The sequence below is a fragment of the Lontra canadensis genome, unplaced genomic scaffold (genome assembly GCF_010015895.1).
Source record: "Lontra canadensis isolate GAN:19392208 unplaced genomic scaffold, GSC_riverotter_1.0 scaffold58, whole genome shotgun sequence".
In the NCBI taxonomy this organism is placed as follows: Eukaryota; Metazoa; Chordata; class Mammalia; order Carnivora; family Mustelidae; genus Lontra; species Lontra canadensis.
Genome location: NW_022631052.1, coordinates 7,584,442 through 7,605,575, shown reverse-complemented (window position 1 = coordinate 7,605,575; position 21,134 = coordinate 7,584,442). Strand labels below are relative to the sequence as shown.

The window sequence follows — 21,134 nt, the reverse complement described above, 5'->3', positions numbered from 1 at the left end:
CAAACTCTGCCATGGTGGTAACGACCCCCGTCAGACTGGGGGCGGGGGGGGGGCGGGGACTAAGGAAGGCGAACGCTGCCCTGTCCAGCCTATTGTAACAAGGAAGGCCAACTGAGTCCTAAGCATGCGTCAGCCACACAGAATGCTGCTGCTGCTTCTCATCAAGCCAAATCCTGTATACCATCAGAACACACACAGACTCGGCTCCTGGAAGCCTCAGGCCCTGACACTGAACTTATCATCACAGTCCCTACTGTGCACACTCTGACGGGTCTTCCTAGTTCTCGAATGCGGGGCTTGAAGCGCTGGCCCTGCCTGCCGTTCGATCTGTGCGAGCAGAATGCTTTGGGGTGCCCGGCGGCCCCTGCACACACACGCCTCACCTGAAGGGTGCGTCATATAGGGGAAATGCGCTGTTGTCGAGACTGGAATGGGCTGTAGTGCACTTTGAGCGAGGGCGGCCTGGGGACCGCCGGGTGGCTGTGTCGTCATTAGCATCATTGGCGCATGGGCAGTTGGATGAGAAGGAACCATTCCTGACTGTACATGAGCCTGAAACAGAGAGCTCTTTTACGCATACAGGCAACATCTCCAGCTTAAACAACATGTCAACTGTGTTCCTTTAGCTGGGCTGGGGCAGGAAAGGCCAACAGGGGGGCCCTCAGGGCCCTTTCTTTCCTCTGTGGACACTCCCTAGTGGATCATCCACTGACCTACAGACCTACTTCACCCTTTAGCAGGTCCTGCGAGGCTGAGGGAGCAGGCGCCCAGCAAGCCTGGGTAAAAGTAAGGGCTGCAACATCCTAGCCTTCAACATTTCTGACTGCTGGTTTCTGTGTATGTCAGGCAAGACCGTCACAAAGCTAGATATCTGATCCGAGGGAAGAGAGGTGCAATGACGCTTCAGAATCTGGCTTCTGAGTGGGGCCTGAAGCAGTTTTAAAGGTAACCTCCCTTTTAATTAGGAAAGCAGGTGATGACAGTCATCTATGGATTCCTTCGCCCTCTTGTTGTCTGCCCCTCCCCTCTGCTTGTCTGCTCACCAGCACATCTCTGTGAAGAATGAGTCCGGGCAGCGAGAGGAGAGACAGTCGGGCCCCTTTATTCTAAGAGACATGCTGACTGAGCAGGAGGAGGAGGCTGCAGTAAATGGCTCCAATGAAATGGGGGAGGAGTGATGTGAAATTATCTGGGCCAGCCCCGTATCCCTAAACCAAGTGATAGTGAGTACAACCTGGTGTGTCAAGCTGGGAAAGGGTTAGCCAGCCCAACTGCTAGATCCCAGCCCTGGGGAGACACGGCAGGCCCAGAAGAGCCCTCCTTTCCTGCCTCCCTGTGCACTGTCCTAGACCACAATAAGCCTTGCATGAAATGCTGCTTTTACTGTCTTACATATTCCAGGGCCCATGGCGTATCTGGACTTCCCTGGAAGTGTTAACCTTTTTCTCTTTCAGCACAAAAACACAAAAGTGAGGTTTTAGGAACTCTAACTTAAGGTAAATTCACATATCTACTTAGCCACCAGCCTCTGCTAACAACCTCCAGGACCCCACCTCTCATGAAGCTCCTGATTCAGCCAAACCACGCTGGCCCACACCTGACCAGACCGGCCGGCCCCCTCCCCACTGTCAAAACCAATCATCCGCTGCAGTGCGCCACACCACAGGACCCTCCTCACTTGTGCAGAGGAGGACGCCCAAACTCCCCAGAGCTGCGGAACTCTAGTCACAATGTCGCCTTCTGAGAGGGAGCTCCGAATGAGCCGCGTCTCCAGCCCCCAGCACGCCAGTGCCTCAGGGGCGCACCATGACATGAAATGGAGTTCAGTGAGCAATCTAGCCTACACCTGCCTCACAGAGTTCTATTATGAAAGCAGCAAAAAGAGCCATCAAATACAGCCGATTCACCCTTAAGAGCTCCAGGGAGGGCCTCGAGGACAGTGTTAGAGCCCAATTTCAGTGCAGCTCCTTATTAAGATAATCTAACTTGGCCCTGGATTGCATGGACTTTTGTCAGCAGCTGATGCAGCCGGCAACCACGGAGATGGCAACCACACCTTTCAACCATCAGAGGCTTACGCTGGAGGAGAGCTCCAGACAGCCAGGATGCTAAGAAAAATGGGAACGCCTGAGTGCTTCCAACTTCTAGTTACACCGCACCAATGTATAAGGCCAAGCCCTTTCAAGAAGTACAACATATGGTCAAAGCGGATGTACTGATAGGCAAGGAAAACAAGGGGAGAGATTTCTCTGGAACTCGTGTAACTAACATTCAAGCGGACAGGCTCAGGGCAGTCACCTCAGAGAGCTGAGAATTTGTGAAGGCCCAACCTCCCTGCCAGTCTTTTCTCTCTCTCTCTCTGTGTGTGTGTGTGTATGTGTGTGTGTGTGTGTGAGGGGGTGGGATGGGGAGTGTGGGGGGGATGGAGAGAGTGAGGGAGGGAGAATGGGGTAGGGATAGAGAGAGAGAGGGAAGGGAGAAGAGGAGAAAGAATGTATGTACTATGTATACACATATAGCAGTGAAGCTGTATAAACATAGCAAAGCAGACACAGGAAGGAAAGGACTGGGCTGCATTCCAAAATCAGAGAGATTTTTAAGGTCTCAGATGGGAAACATTAAAGGACTGACCAATCAGCAACTTCACTGACCCCATTACAAAACCATACCAACATTCATTTAGGGCCAGATCACATGTATTTGAGAGGGGAAGGGAGACAGGCAGATGGCATCACACACAGGGTTTCCTAGCCTGCAGAGCACCTGGCTCTTCGCTGCTTCTCCAGTAACTTTCTTATTCTACTTGGTCTCCACAGAAAGTTGGCTAAAGCTGGTTTACCTGAGGTACGTGGGCCATGTGGGGAGGATTGGTGTATGCCGGCTGAACGTGAGAAGGATGGATTGTAAAGACGGTCTGTTGTGCTGTTGGGAAACTATTCTGTGGCGACTGCGTATTGGAGGCAGGGGTCATGGAAGGTGGGGTTGGTGCGAGCCCCGCGTGGTAAATGGCTGACTGCTGCTGTGGACTGGCCAGATGGAGCGCCTGGGCGGCCTGGTGCTGATGGTGCTGCAAAGCGACAAGAAAGAACTGAGAAAACCATTTCTTCAATGAAAAGCAGATAAGGTCACACACAAAGCTGAACTCCATACATGAGCGTAGGCTCCACTGGGCCCACTGAAGATGAGGGCCAATGGCAAGTACCAGAGAATGTACAGGGTAGGAAGGGCAGGGCTGGGGGGCACCCCCCATTCAGAGACACTCCTTTCTGGGCATAAGCCCAATTCTCAGCCTGGCGGTAGCAAGACCCCAACCAAGCAGAGGTAAAACAAGTCCACTGCCCCAGGGAACTGAAAGATGTCAAAGAAATCCTCAACCGCCCTGTTAACAAACATGACTACAGAAACTAACAGGGAAAAAAACCTCATTATATAACTGTCAGGAATGAAGTTAAAAAAAAAAAAAAAAAACCAAGAAAATCTCCTATACAATGTTAAATTAGATTTTTCAATCAATTATTTCTAGAACTTACCCAATCACTTCATTCTCAAGATGTATCTTAATATGCCTTAAAAACAGTAACAACAAAAACCAAACCCCAGGGCCACAGCGGGCAGAGTTAGCTGTCTGCTGGCGCCATGAGGCAGTGCCCTGAGGGGTTTTGATCAAGCGGTACCCAGCGCGCTCCTCAGTAGCAAAAACGCCCAGTGAACAGAATGAGGACGCACTTCTACAAGGACCTGGGTGTCTCCTTACCTGAACAGGACTGGGTGCAGGATGACTGCCACCATGCTGGCTCTGCTGCTGTCCGGTGGGGGTAGCTGAAGGCTGAGGGTGCGGAGTATGTGGGTGCAGGGTAGCATTAGGGTGCGCATACTGCTGAGCAAGGGAGCCAGTGGAAACTGAAGTGAAAGAAAAAGGTGTGCGTACAATCGACATGTAGGACCATCTCAACTGCTCCTCTGTGCCTTATCAGCTGAGCTTTCGTGATACTCCACGCCTAACTTAGGCTTTCGCCAATCTTTTTTCGACTCCTCTTAAACCATCCATTTTCTTGAAAATCTAAGTGTGACGTTATCACTCACCAATCACACTAGCATTTTATTTCTATAACACAGCTGTATACATTAAAATCTAATTAAATTTATTCTTAAAAACAGTCACATTTTCCTGAAAAAGCAACTTAAACAGATAAGCAGAAACAATCCACATACACACACACACACACACTCACTCTCTCTCTCTCTCTCTCTCTAGTTCAAGGCCATCATCTGGCTAACCTCACCATGCTACTGCCCTGGAGCAGGCACAGTGTCCCGTGGGCACGGACTGCAATGGGGCTGGGAGCGAGGGCAAGATCAGGGCTCTATCTTCACGGCAAAATGACCATAATCAGTCTCAGCGGGTCACAGAAGTCCCTCTGCCACTCAGTTCGTACCCTGGATCCTCCCTACGCAAGGATCTGCCTCACCTTTGCTTTAAAAATCTAGTAAATGGAATTACCTAAACTGTGTAGAAAAATGAACTCCCTTCAAAGCATCCCAGACTTCAGGAAGATTTTTACTAGCTAGAATAACTTCAAAGGAATTATGATGGGCCCTTCTAAGTAAAAATGTGTTCATTAGACCTGAGCACCTAATGCCAACTCTTTATGGATCTCAGCAAGACCATACCTTGATACCAAACAGGAGATTAGGTATAAATTCATTTGCTTATGTATTCCCAAAACAGCAATCTGAGAATCAAAATCACAGTGAGTTCACTGCTTCTAGTAACTCCTGGCAGCACGGATACAAATCTAACCATGATGTGGCAATGAGCTGAGCACAGTGTTCTCAAGACACATCCCTAGCAACCCAGGACTTCCAGCATTCTCTCAAATTCATCCTAAAATTCCAGAGAAGCTAAGTTCGTACACAGAAACAATCCAAAATAGCTCCTCATGTTCTTCCTATGACATGTGAGCAAATACAGACATACAGGGGACTGACAGGAAGAAACAAGCGCTGCTGTGAGAACAGGCACTCTAACTCAAACAGTCTAATAGGCAAGACGGCCAAGAGTCACCAGCATAGGTGACACCCGGCACGTCCCAAAGAAATGTTATGCAGAGGGTTAGGCACATTAAGCAATTCTGTTATGCCTGACATTGTAGGACCAAAGGCCACCAATATTCGAGCCTAACTGGTTATCTCCCCAACTGTATGTATTTTTAAAATTAGACTCTATGCCCAGCATGTGGCTTGAACTCACAGCCCTGAGTTTGAGAGCTGTACACTCTACTATCTGAGCTAGCCAGGCACCCCATACATGTATCTTTTAAAAGAGGCAAGGGTGAGGCAAAAAGCTAGTGCTAGGATCACCTGTGCATCCACTGCCAATGTCACAGCAGGCATTAATATTTGTTAATACCCAGATTAAATTAAACAAAACACTTTCATTTATACAGTGAAAAAGTTTCCCTAACTCTAGGAGTTAATACACACTGGAACATATTAACAAGGAAAATTGTGGCAAGATAGTCTCTGGGTGTTTTTAGGAAGAGTCCATGCCTGTTTTCTGGGAGCTAGGAAGAATAATGTGCTAATTGCTTTCCCTGAACTCCATGGTCCCCAAGTCTATAAAGTCAGTGTCTTTCTTCTAATTCATCTGGTTATTAGGCAACCATTCTTCACCATCATATTCATTAGGTTAACTTTCAGATCCCCCCAAACTGTCTAGGCACTGACTTGGTCTAAAAGACTTGATGTAAATTTCGAACCTGACTCTGCTCTTATAAAAATGTTATACTCATTCTTAAAATTTATTTTTAAATAACTACAATAGCCACACGTATAGCTAGTGGTTTCTGATTACACAGCACAATTTACAGCACACTTTTATTATCACAGAAGTTCCTGGAGAATGTTGTCTAGAGTCACTCACAGGCCTTTTTAAAAAAAAGACAACTTCACCCGCAGTGTGGAGTTACGACGCTGACCCTGAGATCAAGAGTCACGTGCTCCACCGCTAAGCCAGCCAGGCGCCCCTCACACTTCTTATTTTCACACTATTAGCATCAAAATCCTCTCTATCCCCAAGCTTCTTAAATGTTTCATTTGCAAGAATACTAAATATATCTAGGGGAAAGCAATTCCTGAATACCAAGACCCAGTACAGAATCTCAGAATTTCTATTTTTAAAACTTTATTCAAGAGATGTTTGTACTTTAACCTAAGTGAAGTTTTAAAAAACAATAAATAAAAAAATAAACTCTAGCTGGGTGCTATATTATTACTTTTCTGACATAAAAACATTACCTCAAAAAAAAATTACCTCACACAAGGAGAATAATTACACCCATGATGTCTCATAATGAAGTAATTCATCAATTTAAAAAGGTTAAAATCTTGAAATTATTTGGAAAAAAATTAAAGGTGAAATATGTTTTACCGTGCACTTTTAAAAGGTATCAAAAGGCTATATTCTAATTTATATCTCATTTGCATTCATAGCACAAATACTTCAAGTAACCCAAACTGTGTGCATCTACACAGGCTTTTGTTTAAAAACAAAAACAAAACAACAAAAAACCTGTACCCCTGAAACAAGTAATACATTATGTTATTTAAAAACAAAAAAAATCCTTTCCCTACCTAAGTAACAGCAAACTACAATGCATTCTAAGAAAAATCAAGCACCTGTAAATATGCATCATTAACTGCAAATAAAACTTTGAAAGGTTTCATTAGAAATAACTTCTTTTATCTTCTTGCTTAAAAGATATCTGCTAAGCAAGGACCTCATCCAGGAACTCTTACCCCCACTCAAATACGAAAACTGGGCAGCTAATTGGGAAAAAATGTGAAACTGACACATTTTAATTCAATACTTATGTAACAACAAAAATACAGTCTGATTTCTTGAAAGGCCAGTTAAGAATGGGACAAAGGTGGGGTAGGAGAGATATCCAAAGGTTGAGGGGCAGAAAGGTTGGAAGAAAAGAGAGCCAAGAGGAAGGAACCAAGATAGAATAAATGAGGAAAATTTACTAGAATCAGGAAAAGGAGAAGGGGGAGAGTAGAAGACTGTAAATGCTAAGCTTTACTGAGTCTAATTATTTCATTAATTTAGCTAAAGATTCCAAAGGCTAAAAATAAATTTTCTTCAAAATTCTGACTTAGCTATTCATCGGTTAAACTTCTGTTTATAAAAATTAAGTTGCCTTCATGAAACCTGGATGAATTCAGGCTAATCAAAGAAGCACTGCTTTTCTGGGTTTTACCTGGTCCAGAAGTCTCCCAATTCACTGTGTTCCCTGATACAAATGTTTAAAACTCTAAATGTATGACTTGTCAAATCCTCCTAACACTAGTAACCACATTATAAAAACTGTTTCCTAAGCCATGATCCTACTGAAGCCAATTCAGTCCACAAGGCTGTGCGTTTAATTTTTAACTAGGTTTTATCATTTTGACCTTGGATGCACAAGTCATGAGAGATCACCAGCACTGCAAAACTAAAAATGAAAACAAAATCTCCCAATTTGATGTTAAATTCAGAAAAAAGCAAGTGAGGAAAACTGAACTCTTAAAGGGGCGTAACAGGCAACTAGATCAAACCAGGACAAAACAGCTTCTTGGGAGGGGGTGGTACAAAGCAGCGAATTATATTACGAACAGCAGCCCCACTGTTAGTTTCTTTTAAAAACTATTAATTCCTTTCAGGGGGAGTTGTACTAAGGCAGTTAATACTTAGGTTTGATGATTAAGGACCTTTTAGCTACTTACCAGGAAACTGACTCCAAAATTACTATCAGAGACAGTAAGATGGTGAGGATAACTACATTTGAGACCTCAAATTGAGTACATAATAAAATTAATTACTGACACTGTCTTTTACAAACTGTATCACATACAAAGTTTCCCTTTAATAGTATAGATATACAGCAAGACTCCTTTTTAAAGAGCATCTATTAAAGGATTAAATTTGTTAACAATTCCTAGCACCAAATGAGTAACATGTACACACTTATTTTTGGATACCAAGTCATGACACAGTCAATGAAAACTTAAGTCAAAATATTTTCTCAACTTTTTAAAATCTGGCATTTAGTAGATTCAGACATTAAGTCTGTCTAAAATAATCCAAAATTTAGTATTTAAAATCTTAATCCTTAATATCCCTTAAAATATAGTATTGCACATAAAGTGACTCGTTACTGACATACATTTCTGAAGGACTTGTGCAAGTCAGTACCTCTCTTATCCAAATACCGAAAAGTCTGTGACTAGCCTTATTTAAAAACTGCCCTACAAAATAAAGAAGACACACCTTACACGTTCATTTCTAAACCAGAGCCCTGCCCAGACTTTCTCCATTTAGGAGCCACTGTTTATTTACCTTCTCACTGCCGGTTGAGAGAGGCCAGTGCCGCCAATCGCAATCAAGCAGCGAGGCTGTGCTTTCCTGGTGAAGCTCAAACATGCTGGGGCGTCTACACCTGAGTATTTTAAACCGTCTTCAGTCATGCAAAGACTGAAAAGACAGAAATGTTTCTTCCCTAGAATTTCAACCCTATTCAATTAAAAAAATCCTTGTAAGGATAAATTTCTTCTTACCAGGATACTGAAAAACCCTGCTATTTTAAGACTTTTATGCTAAATTTGTGGCTTGGATTAAAAAAAAAAAAAAGGCAGTCCAGCAGAAGTTTCTCTGAACAAGGAAAATATTAGGCACTTCCAAAACAGTCGTCACATGTTTGCTTGGTATGCAAAAATTAATTTCTGACGCAACTCAATTTTTAAATTAACTCCAGCTTTCTTAAGCTGGGTTGTATTTTTTTTTTTTTTAACTCGGAATTATTTACAAATATACATATATTCAACAATTTTGGCTGGCACAAGGAAAATATTGCTCAACAAGTCTACTCCCTTAACATGTATTCTTTAAAAAGTGTTTTACTGTTCAATTAAAATTAGTATAAAAAACCCAACTCACTGGCAAAGTAGAAAGAAGGGCTTGTCTCCTTGTTGTATGGTAATTTGGGACATGCTGAATTTGGGAAATAGAAAGGTAAATTAGCCTTTTGAGGTGTGCATTTTCCTAATTTTCTGGAAAGGTTGACATATTTAGTAATTTCTTTTTGTATTCATGCATAAATCATTTTTCTTATTTTACAAGAGATGACAAGCACTTTAAACATTGCTACAAAATTATACAAAGGACTGAACCAAAAGACACTTTCTTCTGTACTTATGTGTCGAGTTCCACATTCTGACTTGCTTAAATAAAAGGTATAAAATCATTATCTAATCAAAGACCAGTATGGCATTCCACTGAACAACCTGAATATAAATAACGTACCAAAATAAGAGAATGTTTACCAAGTTTAATTCAAAAGACTCAAACAATGTTGTAAATCATGAAGAGAAACATCATTATTCTGTAAGATATTTATTAGGCATCTGGAAGTGAACCCCAAAATTTAGAAACATAATAATGATAATATTAAACATGGGTATAGTATCATTTCCTATTAAAATGTCTACATAAATCTGTGTGTCTGTAAGTACATTTGAAAGGATATGCACCAAAATGTTAACTGGTGGTTGCCAGGTGGAGGGGATAATAGGTGTATTTTAAATCTTTTTGCCTCATGTATTTTCTCATTTGCTTGCATTAAACTACCAAAAACAAACTCAAATAAACTCAAAGAGGATTCTAGATCTAATTCTTCCTGACGGCTTCAGTTAGTAAAGAAAGTTTCATTAGTACTATTTCTGAAAGGGAAAATACCACTGCCATAGAACAAAATTAGGTGAACTAGAAGACCAGGAAACAAAAAGTAACTTCTTAGGAGGGAAGGGGTAAAGGCAATGATTTAAGTTAGATTAAGGTCAGAGATGAAGTTTGTGATCAAACTCCTTTCTATAACAGCTAGAAAGAGAACAAGGTCAGTAACTATTTAGAATGTTTAATATCTCTAATAATTTAGCTGTTCAATAATCTGTCAGCATATTTATATTAAATACGCCAACCATTTAAAGAAAATAATCAGTCTTTATTTTGTAGTCATTAGTGTCCTTTCTATTCTTAAAGCCTTTTGCTGTGGCTGTTAACAATGAATGAATGACAAAAGGGTGACATATAACTGTCGCCAACATCTGGGTGCATATTCTCTTATTTGCATAAAAAGTTGAAAATATTTAGAATGAAGCTTAAAAATAGACATAAATTCATACTCAAAATACTTCGTTTCTTTGGGAATATGAATTATAAACTGTTCGAGGGAAGTAAGTATAAAATTAGCATTTCTATGCAACAGATTTAAAAGTACATTATTTTAAATTAAGACAAAAGTGTCTATATCTGGCATAATTAAAGTCTTGGAAGATCTAAAATAACTGAAGTAAATTACTGAAGAATTAATGAACTTGCTTTACTAGATTAAATTATGGTTTATGATGGCAAAGAATAAAATATTTCATTTTCTAGTGTTCTTTTTAGAGTATGAAATATCAAAACGAGACCCTGAGTAAACAACTGTATCAACAACCATATCATAGCAACAACCGTATCAAGTCCATAGCCTCACCCCAGCCTATCCTTATTAACAGATGTCAATTAGATACAACATGTGTAAACTGCAGGAGAGAAGTTTCAGATCTGGTTGAGCAACTTTCTCCCGGCAATAAAGAACTAGTCTTAATGACAAATCATTCCAGATTTCACTGGACATTAGGTCTAGTGTTTTTTGTCTGCAGTATTTCCTATTTACGCACATTTGAATTGACTTCAGGGTCCAAGGACAACTACTTTTCAAATGGAAATGTTTTGGGAAAGCAATTATAAAACCATTAGTGTATCAAACACAGTATTTCCGATACAGGCTATTTCAAACCAGTGAACATCCATCCAAAAGACAAAACCAAATGCTGGCAGTTAGAGAACACACTGAGGAGAAAGATTCTTCTCAACATCACAGTATTACTACAATGTCTCAGAAGCATGGGTACACAAACAGCTATTCTCTAAAAAGTAATGGAAATTTTAACTCAAAAGTTTTAGACCTTATTCCAAAGGGAATATGCCAGAAAATGGGAAGGGAGAAGTGTTTTTTCTACTTTTAAAATCATGATGTATTTATCAGAAATATATAGAAAATGATAATGAACTTTTTCACATAAGCCTTCAGCAAACCAGAAAATTGTTAAAATGTATACAAACTGCGTAGAAGCATGTATGATGAATACACTTTTATGCAATTTCATACATACTTAGTCCTGGTTAAGACAAGCCAATGAAAAGCAATCATAACCAAAATCATAAGCCAAAATCAGTCTGTTGGTATTTTTTTCAATTAAATTATGAATGAGTTTCTTGTAAGAAAGTTTCCCCAAATGTGGCAATTACATCATTTTAACTTAAAAGGCATAATCCACAGCAGAAGGTTTTAAGTGATAAGGTATAAAGATTGGGTTTAAGAATTTTACAAAAACAATGCCTTTAATCATTTAACATGCCTATCACTGAATGTGTGCAGTGGGAGCACGCCTCCAGGAAGAAAGCATGAGCAGCAGGTCACGGATGACAAGAAACTTGACGGCTGCTGCCTGAGTGCTAGTCCTATGAACCTACAGAGTATCATATAGCTGTAGCCATTAAAAAAGTTTTAAAAGGTTTAAAAAAATGCAATGTCCATGTAATTACTTGTAATGGTATTTTCTTTCTCATAGTGGTATACTTTCCATTTGTATGAGTAAATTTAAATTTCTCTCCTCCCACTCCAAAAAACTGAAATGCCAATGGGAAAACCTAAATGACAGTACAGGAGTGCTCAGGAAAGTTCAAAACAAAACTTACATCTTAATGAAACTAGAACGAATTAAAGTTTTTTGAAAAATATGGGTCCACTCACTGACTCTATTATTATAAGATATGAGTGGAAATGTCATTTTAAATTCTCAACATTGAAAACCACCTTATTTTAGTACTTTAGATGGATGCTAAGGTGACCTGCACAAAACTCTCCAGCCACAAAACTAAGATGGAGATTTCTGCCTATTATTCCTTTATATATTTGTTTTAATTATTTTACATAGGGTACTTCTCATTTTCATTTTACCACTGCTTATATGATTATATTTAAAGTGTGACTCATGTCTAAAGGAGACCCAGTATCATACTATTTTGACCTCTTAAAATCAGCATGAGGCAGACACAAACTAGCATTCATTTTAACAAACAGCAATAAAAATATGTAATGCCAATGATTGCCAGGAGAAGGAGTGGAGCAGAATGTTTTCTTGTCAGAGAGGGCTTTCATTGTGTCAAAACTTTCTTGCATGCCTTAGGCAGGCCATACCAAACTGCTGTAATACTGATGAGGAAGAGGAGGAAGATGCCTTTCTCCACAAATGATACTTTCCATTATACAAGTCATTCAATTTCACTTAAAATAAGGAATGACATTTGAACACAAAAACAGAAGTTGAAATGATTTGCCAAGACTTAAAGAAATGGGTTAATCTTTTCTTTAGATTCTTGACCCTCATTGGTATAAAAGGCTAAGTTAATCTTAAAGTTTCTTTTCAGAGCTTTAAAACAATTAATAGTCACTCACACTGAAAGAGACAAACAAAATGCTTCCTACCATACATCGCATGCGTCTGCTCATGAGCCCCGTACTGAGTTGCTGAAGAAGACACTAAACCAGGCTGGGCATGTGCTGGCGGCGCCATCATTCTAGCATTACCCTGTATCACAGGACTATAGACATGAGGATGCTGTGTTCAAACAAAATATAAAGAAAACACATTAAATTATCAAACAGAGTCAGGCAAATTTTAGCCAGACATCTTAACTCCACACTTTCCAGGTTTAAAGAAACAACTCTGAAAATCCTAAAACTGTTTTTGGTTATTTCCTTTGAAATACACTGATCAGCAACCTTCTTATACTAAAAAGGCCCCCAAATCCTTAGCTATCTACCTCACCATGACACAGAACACAAAATATAAAGGAAAAGCCCTTTACCCTATTAAAGGTTAAAACTGAATGTTATTTAAATGGAACAAAAATTAAGAGGTCACAGCAGCCTTACCTGAGACTGATAGTGTGGCACATGCTGAACGAGAGGCTGATTTGGAAACTGCTGAGGACTATAGGCAACATATTGTGTGGAATAAGCTGGTGGGGTGGCCACAATCGGTGGGCCCGCCGCGGAGGCTGGGTGCATCATGGTGCTCTGATGATGCTGGTCCTGCCGCTGCTGGGGCATATTTGGTACTGAAGAAAAGATGACTGAGTATTAGAAAATACCCTCTCCTCAGAATCAGACACATGCACATAGCATCGGACACATGCTCTTCCATGTGTCTCATGTAACCTCAAACACCAATGCCCAACCCTCAGTTTGCACAACTCTGACTCATCCTTCAAGTGTCAGCCTGAAAGCAACTTCCTCAGAGACTCTCTCCAATGACCCCCAGATCTGACTGAGTCCCTGTAAATCGACACTTATAGCACTATGAAAAGTTTCCTACATACTACTTTCTGAGATAATCCCTGTCTGACACACCAAATTATGCCATTTGCTACAGAAGGCTATTAGAGTTATTTAAAGAAAAACAAAAGTACAAGAAAAAAGCCAAAATAGACCCAACACTAAGCTTTACTCTCTTTTCCCATCACTGAATTCTTACACAATTTCTTGCTCTTTTTCAAAATACAGCAACACATACCACCATGCAGGTTTCTAACAGTTGTTTTTAAAAATTACTGTTAAGTCTTTTATTATTTTTAAGATTTTATTTGACTGAGAGAGAGGGAGCGAGTGAGCTCATGAGCAGGGAGAAGGGGCAGAGGGACGGGGAGAAGCAGACTCCCTGCTGAGCAGAGAGCCCCAGATGCGGCTCTCAATCCCAGGACCCTGAGATCATGACCTGAGTGGAGGCAGATGCCCAACTAGCTGAGCCACCCAGGCAGCCCTACTGTATGTCTTTTATTATTCCACACAGATTTTTGCCTCATGGTCCTCCCAGTGTTAAAATTCTAAAAATTAATTAAAAATTCAGCTAAAAAAAAAAAAAAAAGAATTCAGCTCAACTGGGGCGCCTGGCTGGCTCAGTCAGTAGGGGATATAATTCTTATTCTTGGGGTGTGAATTCAAGCCCCACACTGGGTGTAGAGATTACTTAAAAGAAATTCAGGGGCACCTGGGTGGCTCCGTCTGTTAAGCATCTGCCTTTGGCTCAGGTCATGATCCCAGGGTCCTGGGATTGAGCCCCACACCTGGCTCCCTGCTCATGGGGAGCCTGCTTCTCCCTATCCCTCCTGTTCATGCTATCTATCACTTTCTCTCCCTCTCAAATAAAATCTTAAAAAAAAAAATTCAGCTGTCACCTCCTCTGTAACATCTTTTCCATTTCCCCTAAAACAAAGAGCTGCATACTCTGTGTACCTTCTTCTCACTTGTCTATTAGAGCACTGCACTATTGTCTGTAATGGGTGGGTGGTATGATGTCAACAAAGCCACTTGAGGGAAGGAATCATGAACCACTGCTTACAACACGGCAGAAGGCACAAAGAATGTATAACCTGGCATGTTCATAAAATCATCAGAACTAATTACACAAGTAATTACTAATTTAGAGACAGGATTTGTTTAAATATTTGAATTTTCTTGCTAAAAATTTAATGACTTGCTGAAATTTAAGAGAGGTGGTAATATAGAGTTTTATCTATTTAGAGAAGGAAATGTGGAAATAGAAGAAATGTATTTTTCTGAACTTGATCTTGAGAGTCCATATATTGAAAAAAGCAATTCCTTTCAGTAAAGCCGCCCCAAACTCCTATAACATTTTTTTTTTAAGATTTTATTTATTTATTTGACAGAGAGAGATCACAAGCAGGCAGAGAGCGAGAGAGAGGAGGAAGCAGGCTACCTGCCAAGCAGAGAGCCCGATGTGGGACTCAATCCCAGGACCCTGGGATCATGACCTGAGCCGAAGGCAGAAGCTTAACCCGCTGAGCCATCCGGGCACACCCCAAACTCCTATAACATTTTTAACAAATGAAAGTTTACGATTTCTTTTGATACTTGATTATAACCCTTTTTACTATTTGATACTTGATTATAACCCTCATATATTTAAAATAATTAATTTAAGTAAAAAAGTCAGTCAAGTGTACCATCTTTTTTAAAATTAAATTTCTAGGAACTCCTGGGTGGCTCAGTCAGTTAAGCATCTACCTTCAGCTCACATCATGATCCCAGAGTCCTAGGATTAAGCCCCACATCGGGCTCCCTGCTCCATGGGGATCATGCTTCTCCCTCTCTCTCTGCAGCTTCCCCTGCTTGTGCACATGCAATCTCTGTAAAATACATAAAGGCTAAAAAAAATAAAATAAAATTCTAGTTATACACACAGAAAATGCTTGAATATAATTTTTAAAATTTTTTTTTAAAGATTTTATTTATTTGACGGACAGAGATCACAAGTAGGCAGAGAGGCAGGCAGAGAGAGAGGGAGGAAGCAGGCTCCCTGCTGAGCAGAGAGCCCGATGCGGGGCTCAATCCCAGGACCCTGAGATCATGACCTGAGCCGAAGGCAGAGGCTTTAATCCACTGAGCCACCCAGGTGCCCCACTTGAATATAATTTTAAAACATAAAAAATTCTACAATACAACATAAAATCCTCCATCCCACTATTTACAAACATTTTTTCCCACTAACAGCAACTGTGTGTGGCCTTCTAGATTATCTCCTATGCATTAGCACATATGCCTATGTATTTATACAGACATATACTTGGGTTTATGGTATATTTTCTTCCTCAAATTGAATCTATCTTAATATTAAACTATAACTTAGATGGACCATAGTTTAATGATTTCCATATGTCCAATGGTTTTCAACTGAGAGCAATTTGTCTTTCAAGGGACATGTGGCAGTATCTGGGAACATTTTGGTTGCCACAAATCAGAGAAGAGGAGTACTACTAGCATCAAATGCGTAAAGGCCCAGTACCTGGGTGGCTCAGTCAGTTAAGCATCTGCCTTCAGGTCAGGCCATGATCCCAGGGTTCTGGGATCTGGTCCCACATGGAGTGGGGGGTTTGGGGGGGTGTTCCCTGCTCAGCGGTGAGCCTGCTTCTCCCTCTCCCTCTACCCCTCGCCCCTGTTCATGCTCTCTCTTCTCCCTCTCCCACTCGCTTTCTCCCTCAAATAAATAAAGTCTTGAAAAAAAAGTTTTTAAAAATGGGTAAGCCAGGTATGCTAATAAACCAAAAATATCTGTCCCAAAATGTCAACAGGGCCAAGGCTAAGAAATTCTGTTCTACATTAATCAAGTTCTTTACTTTGGTGTATTTTTTAGAACAACAAAATTTTTCTCACGAATTGCAAAAGAAAACCATTACATTTGTACCAAGAAGACAAAGTGGTTTTGTGCAAAGGCTTTACTATCATGAAGGAATGATATGCCTTATACAATCCTTGACTGCGTTTCAGAAGCAAATCCTTGACAAATAAAAGAGCATGATACAAAATTAATATAAAGACAGAAATAGCCTGCATATATAGTATTTCATAAACTTACTTCATAAGTAACTACTTAAACTGCAGTGGAAAACACACTGGTTTTATAACAATAAAAAAAGAAAATACCTAAGTATAAACTGAAAAAATACACACTACCTTCTAAGAGAAACTTAAGAAAAAACACTAAATATACAAAAGCAGATTTAAAGGAGAAAGGCGTAATTGTTCTTGCATAAGAAGACTAAATAAAAAGACAGCAATTCTCCCCTAATTTATAAATTTAATATCATTCCAATAAAAATGCCAACTGGAGAACTGAATGTTAAAAACAATGAGTTTGTACTAAAAGAACAACAAAAACCATCACTGGTCAACCTTTAGAGGATAGTATGAAATCAACTCATTATTTTGAGAACTTTCTTGAAATGATAACATTTTAATTGCACAAACTATACCTCACAGTAACCAGTTTTTCTTTTTCTCTTTTAAGATTTTGTCAGAGAGAGAGAAGAAGAGAGCACAAACACGGGGAGCAGCAGGCAGAGGGAGAAGCAAGCTCCCTGCTGAGCAGGGAGTCTGATGCAGACTTGATTCCAGGACCCCGGGATCATGACCTGAGCCACCCATGCGTCCCTAAAAATTTTCTTTATAGAAATATTCCAACTAATAATTGAATAAGGGATAATAGAGAATGTCACCATTTTGCAACCCCTTAATGAAATGATGGCTCTAGGGCTAGACAATGATTGTCAGTGGTTGCTAAACACAGAAGGGCTAGTAGGAAATGTTATCCTGAATAGATACAGCTATTCTATTATCACAAAAAGGTGACATCATATGACTCTTAATGACAGTATACATTTCACCTATGAAACATTCTAGATTAAATTTAAAAAACTACAACCCGATCTTATCAAGCCTCTCTAGACATCTACTCTCAGTTTGCGAGCATTACAGAGAACAGACGGCCACTTTAAACACCACCAAAGAGATGCAATTCCTGAAATTCAAATTGTAAGAAAGAATATAGGACAAAGCAGCTAGATTTAAGTAAAATGTAAAGGGGAAAAAACAAAAACTAAAGGGAAAACTTTAAGAGAGACTTATCATTAAGAGAGATACATCAATCAAAAAGGTGGATTTTGGATGACGGTAAGCTTTCAGTGAGTTGTAACCACTGATCACGTATTTTATATATGTATAAGACAAATAATAATGTAAAAGCTTCAAACAAAGAGAGAATTACCAAATTACCAAATGTGACAGAGACAAATGCTGAGCAAATGCTGTTAGAAAAATGGTGCCATGGACACCTGGGTGGCTCAGTCAGTTAAGTGGCTGCCTTCAGCTCAGGTCATGATTCCAGGGTCCTGGGATCGAGTCCCACATTGGGCTCCTTGCTCAGCAGGGAGCCTGCTTCTCGCTCTGCCTCTGCCTGCTTACGCTCTTTCTGACAAATAAATAAATTTAAAAAAAGAAAAAAAAAAGAAAAATGGTGCCAACAGACTTGCCTAAAACAGGGTTGCCACAAATCGTCGCTCTGGGGAAAAAAGCAGCACCTGTAGAGTGTAATTAAAGAAGTACACCTGTACCTAACACTGTAAGACAAGGCTCCACCCTAAGAACAGGAGCAATGCAAGGGTCATGTCACTTAGAAGAGTTAGCCAGTGCAATAAAGCAAGAAAAATATACAGTGATTGGCCTATAATTATGTACACAGAAAATTCTAAGTCTAAAAGCTACTAAAAACAATAAATGTATTTAGTGAAGTGGAAAGACACAAAGTCAATATTAAGAAATCAAGTGTATCTCTATATACTTGGTAAACAATGTTAAAAAATTTTAAAACACTGAAAGAGCAGCATAAAAATATAAAATACCAACAACTTCTCACTCTGAAAACTGTCACTTAAAGATTTCTAAATGAAATAGATACTAAGAAATTAATACTGCAAAGAAATGTTAAATTGTATTGTTAACAATTAGACAACAAATATTTTTAAAATATACACATTATAGCAAAATTCAAATAAGCCCACCTCTAAGATGGGCCCCTCTGATCCTGCCTCCTGGTATTCACACTCTTGTGAAGTCCCCTCCCACTGTACCAGGTCTGCTTTGTGTGATCTATAGCATACCACAAAAGTTATGTCATTGCCAAGACTAGATTGTAAAACACACTCTAGTTTCCATTTAGATCAATTTCTCTTTCTGAATACTCATTTTGGGAGAAGCCAGCTGCCATGTTATGACCAGCTCTATCCTGTCAATATCTCTGAATCTGGAAGCAGATCCTCCAGCCCCATTTAACCCTTCAGACCCTATAATTTTTTGTTTTTGTTTTTGTTTTTTTTTTTTTTAAGATTTTATTTATTTATTTGGCAGGGAGAGATCACAAGTAGGCAGAAAGGCAAGCAGAGAGAGAAGGGAAGCAGGCTCCCTGCTGAGCAGAGAGCCCGATGCGGGGCTGGATCTCAGGACCCTGGATCATGATATGAGCCGAAGGCGGAGGCTTAACCCACTGAGCCACCCAGGTGTCCCTTCAGACCCTATAGTTCTAACCAATATCCTGACTGCAACTTCATAAGACACGGAGGCAGAACCACCCAGTTAAGCTACACCTGATTTTCTAACCCTGAGAAACTGTGCGAAATAATTTATGTTTGTTGTTTTAGGCAGCTAAACTCTGTGGTAATTTGTTAAAAGATAGGTAATACAGGGGCACCTGGGTGGCTTGTCAGTTAAGTGTCTGACTCTTGGTTTCAGCTCAGGTCATGGTCTCAGGGTCATCAGACTGAGCCCTGCAGGAGGGTCCACACTCAGCAGGGAGTCAGCTTGAGATTCTCTCCCTCTCCCCTTTCTCTCAAATAAATAAAATCTTTTTTTTCCCAAAAAAGGGATAATACAGTCACTATTTTTACAAGGTTTTCAATGGAAAAGAAAAAGATTCAAGCAAAAAGTCACTGTAAAAATCTTGCAATGTTAACTTGAATTAGATGATTCAGTATGAATTTCCCAATTTTGTCCACTGAAAAGGCCAAGACACAATAACTCAAAGACCAGAAAATGGTTTATAAATACTTTTTCTGCAAAAAGAATTTGATTCCTTGAAGGAATATGGATCCAGGTCGGGGTTTAGACACAGATTAGCCTGAGATATCTTATTTATGGCAGAAACTAAGGAAGCTATCAAAGACAAATGAATAGGGGAGTCTGGGTGGTTCAGTCAATTAAGTGTCTGCCTTTGGCTCAGGTCAAGATCTCAGGGTCCTGGGATTGAGCTCCATGTCGGGAATCCCTGCTCAGCAGGAGTCTGCTTCTCCCTCTGCATCTCTTCCCTGCTCTTCTGTGTTTTCTCTCAAATAAACAAATTAAATCTTAAAAAATAACAACAACAAAAACAAAGACAAAGGAATAGAACTAAAAAGACAGGAGCCAACTTGAAGGGACTGGCATTGATTAAAAAGATGGGGCAGGGGCGCCTGGGTGGCTCAGTGGGTTAAGCCTCTGCCTTCAGCTCAGGTCATGATCCCAGGGTCCTGAGATCCAGCCCCGCATCGGGCTCTCTGCTCAGCAGGGAGCGTGCTTCCCTTCTTCTCTCTCTGCCTGCCTCTCTGCCTACTTGTGATCTTTGTCTATCAAATAAATAAATAAAATCTTTAAAAAAAAAAAAAAAGATGGGGCAATAGGAGCAGCAAAAACCTGAAACATACGAAAATACAAAAGTATACAAAATCCATGCATTCATAATATTTTTAAAAATAAGAATAAGGGCGCCTGGGTGGCTCAGTGGGTTAAGCCGCTGCCTTCGGCTCAGGTCATGATCTCAGGGTCCTGGGATCGAGTCCCGCATCGGGCTCTCTGCTCAGCAGGGAGCCAAGCCTGCTTCTCTCTCTCTCTCTCTGACTGCCTGTCTGTCAAATAAATAAATAAAGTCTTTAAAAAAAAAAATAAGAATAAAAGAAAGGGGGGGCAGTCACATCTTTCAAAACAAAGCAATTTCACTAGACACTACTGAAAAGTGTCAAGGGTAAAAACTCCTCACTGAAAATTGACACTTAAGGCAATTTTAAGCCCTTAAATTTAAGCATTTATTCTTACTTTCCTGTACCAACTATTTGAGGATAACCATATCCAACCCTAGTTGAAAAGAACAGCCCCTTACAGGATGATTCTAGCTAAGAGATAGAAAAGAAATGCTAGGAATTCAGAAATTACTGTTTTCAAACTCCTAACTAATGATTTTCAAAATATGATCACGGACCTTCAGTATCACGAGGGAGCTGGTTTTATAAGCTGTGCTAGAAATTTTAATTCTCAGGCTATACCCCAAATCTACTGAATTGGAAATTCTGGGGCTGGGGCCAAGCAATCTGTGTTTTTAACAAATTCTGATACACACTAAAATTTGAGAACCAGAGCCCTAACAAATTTCAGAAAACTTTACATCTGGGGAGGGGAGGACTGGGCTATCACCACCTGAGCCCTTAATTTTACCAATTATCAAAGTAGGACCAGATAATGAGCATCTCCTGAATAATCCAACATCATCTGTTAAAGATTTCTTTACCATCTTCTGTTAAATATCTCACAATCATGTTAAATATTCTT

General features: G+C 40.1%; 1 protein-coding gene across 9 annotated transcripts in view; it reads right to left on the bottom strand.

The window, feature by feature from the left end:
* Positions 1-21,134, bottom strand: part of ATXN2 (ataxin 2) — a 111,487-nt gene that overhangs the window by 1,105 nt on the left and 89,248 nt on the right. For 4 of the 9 annotated variants that reach the window (XM_032876279.1, XM_032876280.1, XM_032876285.1 and 1 more), the window contains 6 exons: positions 13,083-13,267; positions 12,633-12,765; positions 8,978-9,031; positions 3,755-3,900; positions 2,840-3,067; positions 384-552 (listed from right to left, as the gene is read on the bottom strand). In XM_032876279.1, the coding sequence (XP_032732170.1) occupies positions 384-552; positions 2,840-3,067; positions 3,755-3,900; positions 8,978-9,031; positions 12,633-12,765; positions 13,083-13,267 (915 nt within the window). Of the gene's footprint in view, positions 1-383; positions 553-1,729; positions 1,806-2,839; positions 3,068-3,754; positions 3,901-8,977; positions 9,032-12,632; positions 12,766-13,082; positions 13,268-21,134 lie in introns of all 9 variants that reach the window. The other 5 variants (XM_032876281.1, XM_032876282.1, XM_032876287.1 and 2 more) reach the window with 4 other exon arrangements.